The 4,991-nt window shown below is 46.7% G+C and overlaps 1 protein-coding gene across 1 annotated transcript; it reads right to left on the bottom strand.

Moving 5' to 3' along the window:
- Positions 1-4,240: 4,240 nt before the first annotated feature.
- LOC135197684 (uncharacterized) lies at positions 4,241-4,672 on the bottom strand. Its single transcript, XM_064224705.1, has one exon. The coding sequence runs from the start codon at positions 4,670-4,672 to the stop codon at positions 4,241-4,243; it is 432 nt and encodes a 143-aa protein (XP_064080775.1).
- Positions 4,673-4,991: the final 319 nt, after the last annotated feature.

The raw sequence follows: 4,991 nt of genomic DNA, 5'->3' as shown, positions 1-4,991 counted from the left end.
AAGTCGGGTTGTCTGTGAGCACCATTTAAGTCAGGTTTCTTGCTTCACTTCTTTGGCAGTTTGTGTTGCATGGTTTATAACGTTTCTTAGAAGAGGAGGCGTCTCATCAGTGGGATTGCATCTAAAGAGTTTTCTTGTTCTATTTACTCTTGTGTTCATTTCCTTGATTCTTGTGTTATAGTACCAGCTGTCCTTGTGGGGGTTTTGTTAGTGGTAAAAGTTTTCTTAGGCATGGAGTTGTTCGCTGCGTTGTGCAGGCTACTCACAAAGTCCTCCTGAAGCGTGTTTATGTTTTGGGCCGGAGTTTGGAGGTACTGTGTTGCCCACACAGTCATATGGTTTTCAAATGTGGGCCAGTTTGCCAGGTCTGGTCTCCATCCTGCTGGCGGGGGTGGTGGTGGGGGAATTTTTGTTATTTTTATGCTGGTTTCAGTTGCAAAATGATCGCTTGGTTTAGTTATTGCGGGTGCAACTTTCCTATGCATTCTTCCTTCAGGTTTTGGGATACGAAGCTCAGGTCTAGTCTGCCTCCTCGGAGGTGAGTAGCTTCGTTTGTGTCATTTAGCAGTGCTACTTCAGGAAATTCTTCCAAAAGCAGGTGTATGTGTCTGCCTGCTGCATTTGTATGTTGTTTGGATCGTAGGCATGGATGATGAGCCCTGAAGTCTCCTGCAAAGAATGTGTTTTCTCTGGAGGCAGCACTGAAGAGGTTCTCTCCTTCAAGGATTTTGTCATGGCCTTTGTATATGTTGTGAATGACTAGTGAGGTATTTTCTAGTCTTATCTGGATGCTTAGTGTTTCAATGCCTTGCCCACAGTCTATGTTTCTTATTTTCTCTGATGGAATTGTTACTTTCACCAGAGTGATTAAACCTCTGTTTTCATTTGTGTGTGGGGTTTTGTATACTGTGTATCCCTGAAATGAGAATTTGTTGATTTCTCTAATAAGTTTCCTGTAGGAGGACAATGTCATGTTTTTCTATGAGCAACTGTGATTGCAGTGTGGCGTATTTTGAGTTGGCACTGTTTATGTTCAATTGAAGGATTTTTAGGGTTGTGTGTGTGCTGTTTTCATCGTTTAGGGTGTTGTTTGGGTTCTGATTATTTTGCTCAATTTTAGTTTATCAATGATACTAGTGTTTTCCTGAGATCTGGTGTAAAGTGTTGCTCTGGGAGTAAGTGGCGGAGAACTTGTGTTACTACAGATGCTATTTCTCTCCTGAGTTCTTCGTGTGTGAGGATGTAATTGTGACTGTTGATGGGGGCCTCTGGGGCACTGCTCCGACTACCAGTACAGGTGCTACTCTCATGAACGGGGTGGGAGGAAGAGGGCATGGTGCGATGATTGGATGGGGTGGGGAGGAGTGACTGTTTAGGTGTGGAGTAAGGTAGGAAGGAAGTTGGCTTGGCGTGTCGGATAGGCATGTTCATCTGTGTGTATTGTGTGCCATTTGCGAGTCTGGGGTCTCGGCTGACGTGGGGGGTCGTTGGGGTTGCTTGCTGTTGTTTCTGAATGGGTGGCTGGTGGTGTTGGGGTTTCTGTGATTTTGGTGGTTCTGGTTTGTGTGTGTGTTGTTGAGTTGATTGCTGCCATTGTCTGGCGAGATCTCTTTTGGGTTCCTCCTGTCTAGTAGGTGGTTGTGTTTGTGATGTGTATTGCTGTGTGTGATTTGGTTGTGCTGTGGTTGGGGGGGAGATCCTTTCATCTTCCAGATCCTTTTCAGTCTTTCCATGCAGTTTTTGTTACTTGCATGGTGTCCTTTGTGGCAGTTGGGGGATCTGGCTGTAGTTGCTTCTTCCCTTTTGTGCCTATCGATGCAGTCCCTTGTTGGGTGTTTCCCACTGCATACGCCACATATAGGTTTGGCTGTGCACTCTTGTTGGTGATGGCCAAATCTCTGGCATTTGAAACATCTTAAGGGTTCGGGCATGAAAACTTCTGTGTAGTATTTGCCCCATTTCGGGATGTCTACAACAGGGGCCTTTTACCTTGGAAAGTAACAAGGACCTTCTTAGAAGGTTCTTTTGCTTTGTTTAAGCATCTTTCTGTATGTAACACTCCTGGTAGCTTCTTGATGGGGTCCACTGTAAGGGTTGTCAGTCTGTGTGGTTTCTAGATACTGGATGTCTTTGTCGTTATTGAGGATGTCTGCTGATTCCTGGTTTTTTGGTGTGATTATGAATTGTCCTCTGTTGTTAGGTTTGGCAATTATTTGTATGGCGGAGTGTTTGCTCTCAAGTTCTTGTATTGCTGTATATGTCATCAGATCGGGAGTGAGGATTACTTTAAATTTGTGTAGTGGAGGGAATTCAGTTAAGGATTGTGTATCTATATGTGTGTTGTCTTGTGACATTGCAGGTGGTTGTGTGTATGTGGTGTTTGGTGTCTTTCTCATTTCCTTAGTTTCTTTCTGATATAGGCTCCTGGTATCCATCGTTCCTTGTGTTGATTCAGAGTGTGAGTTGTGTTCATGTTCATCAGAGCTGTCCAGGGTGGGGAATCGTTGGAGGGGTTGTTTATTTGCCTGTGAGGGGTTGTCATCTAGAGAGTATTCTTGGGGAGAGTGAATTCTTGGTCTCTGTATTTTTGGAGAGTTGTTGTCAGGGTGCTGCCGCTTGATCTGGTCCATCTTCTAGTCATTGTCATTGGTGTCTCGGAGGCTGATGGTTTGGTATGGGTGTCAGGTATGATGGTGGGAGATGATGAGGTTGAGGGTGAGGATGCCATGTCTTTATATTTCAAGTAGAGAGAGAGGGACTGTGAGGTGTGGTTATATGTGTCACTGTTGCCTGAAGGGCTTGGTTATCAATTAGAATGAGTTCTGGCTTATGGAAGGCGCCAGCCTATGTTTTCCCTATGCTACTTGCAATGAAGTATTGCGACAGTAGAACGTTTTGCCTCTTGAGTCTTGCTTCTATTGGAGTTTAAAAGACCACAACAGCTACCAAATTTTCCACAAGAGAGACGGTGTTAGTGCGGAAAGGTTATTTTATAGAGAGAAAGAGGAGTGAAATGAGTCTTGAAATTGCTTATAAAACAGTGAGAGAGCTCTGTCAAGTCTTATTATTCCTTGCTTAGCGCACAGACTATAAAGTCAGCAGGGCTAAAATGCAGGGAGAGTATGCAGAGATACTGCAAAATGATTGGCTAGTGGCAGAGAAGCACAAGCTTGAAATCCTGCAAAGAAGCTTGTGGGTTTTGGTCCTGGCTTCTCATTGGTCGGCGGCTGCAGGTGGGAGGAGTCTGGGCGGAGCTGGAATCTGTGTGGGTGTGGAGTCTGCAAGCTGTATGAGCGGAGAAGTTACTGCAACGAGTGCTGAGCAGCAACTGATTCGAGTGGCGAGTCCTTCGTCTTAAATCGTGGTGTTGCGGGCTCTCAAGTACGGTATAGAGAACCTCTCTTGCAGGTCGAGTTTTCATTGGTTCCTGGGAAGGTGACTCATACAACGAGCGTTTACGAGTCTTGCAGACATTCTCAGGTGGGGAGTATCACTGGGAGCCTCTTGATTAGCTTCTACCTGAGTGAAGTCACCCCTGGTATTATTCTGATAATGTTCTTCACGTCCGGTGTTAGTTTCATGCGCTCTGGTACTTTCGTTAGGGGGGAGGGGCGCGGTCCTTCTCACACGTCGGTATCAGGAACGCTTCTTTAGTGGTATTAAGGGGAGGCTTTTGCTCAGGTATAAGCAGCACTTCTAGGAGGCGCAGACGTCGCGGGTCAGGGGCTCTCCCGATGATTTTGATATTCCTGATGATGTCGTCTCTTGTGATGTGTTGCTGGTGTACTGCAAGGGCGTGCTGCGCATGGCAGGAGATCCTTTTAGACAGGCGCATCATCGTCATGCCGATTTAAATCCCAGGGCATCCTTGGGCAGGCATACGTATCGGTAGACAACATTGGACTGCTTTAGGGTGTCTCTTACAGGCTGGGAGGGGTTGCTCTTCATCAGGAGGTTCTTCGTACTCTGATTCTTATAGCAAATAATAAGGGACACTCTTCCCTTCCTTCATAGGGCGGACGTGTTCCTCTATTATTTTTTTCATGGCTGCTTCGCCCTCCTTGTATTGGTGGTGCATGAAGGCTTTGTAGAAAAGTTTTATATCCTCCGGAGGTGGGATGTTCCTTCTCTCTTTCTCCGTCATGTACCACTTGTCAAGGGCAGCTCGTGTTTCTCGGTTTACAAGTTTATTTGAGTACCCATTATTAATCAGCATCTGGGATGCTCAGTCAAGTTCGAGTTACGTGTCCTGCCACGTCGAACAGTGTGAGAGGGCCCTTCCGATGAAGGCCTTGACGGTGGTGGTCTTGAACCGCGCAGGACACTCGCTATCTCCATTTAGACAAAGTCCAAGGTTCGTAGCCTTGGTGTAGACTGTTGTCGCTGGCTTCTGATTCGTCTTCGTGACAAGGACGTCGAGGAAGGGGAGCCGATCGTTGCTGCTGTACTCGACGGTGAAGTTAAGTGTGCTGTAACGCAGGAACTGCTGTCGAAGGGCTTCTACCTCATCCTCTGAGTCAGCTTGCACAAAGATGTCATCGATATATCGTCCGTATGTGCGGGGACATTTATGTTGCGAGAAGATCCTTTCTTCCACTTCTCCCATGTAGAAGTTAGCGAGGAGGACTCCTAAGGGGGACCCCATCGCTACGCCGTCCTTTTGGCGGTACATCTGTCCTCGGTGGGTGGTGAAAGGGGCTCTCTTCGTGCAGATGTCCAGCAGGGTTCTTAACAAGTCTTCTGGGATGTTCGGCGTCACATATCGGGATTCCTATATACCCGCTCCATGATGATCCCTGTTGTCTCGTTGACCAGAATGTTGGTGAATAGGGACTCAACATCTAGGATGCCATAGTTCCCGCACTGGAGGAGTCGCGGATCTTCTCCAAAAATTCCACCGATGAAGTGAGGCAGTACCTGGAGGGGATATATGGACTAAGAATTTTATTAAGCCATTTGGCCAGGGCATAAGTCGGGGCGGGCGTTTGGTT

The sequence above is a fragment of the Macrobrachium nipponense genome, chromosome 23 (assembly GCF_015104395.2).
Source record: "Macrobrachium nipponense isolate FS-2020 chromosome 23, ASM1510439v2, whole genome shotgun sequence".
Classification (NCBI taxonomy): Eukaryota; Metazoa; Arthropoda; class Malacostraca; order Decapoda; family Palaemonidae; genus Macrobrachium; species Macrobrachium nipponense.
This window is presented reverse-complemented; position numbering and strand designations above follow the sequence as displayed.

Coding starts and splice junctions, on each gene's coding strand:
- LOC135197684 (XM_064224705.1), bottom strand. CDS start 4,672: ATGTACCGCCAAAAGGACGGCGTAGCGATGGGGTCCCCCTTAGGAGTC.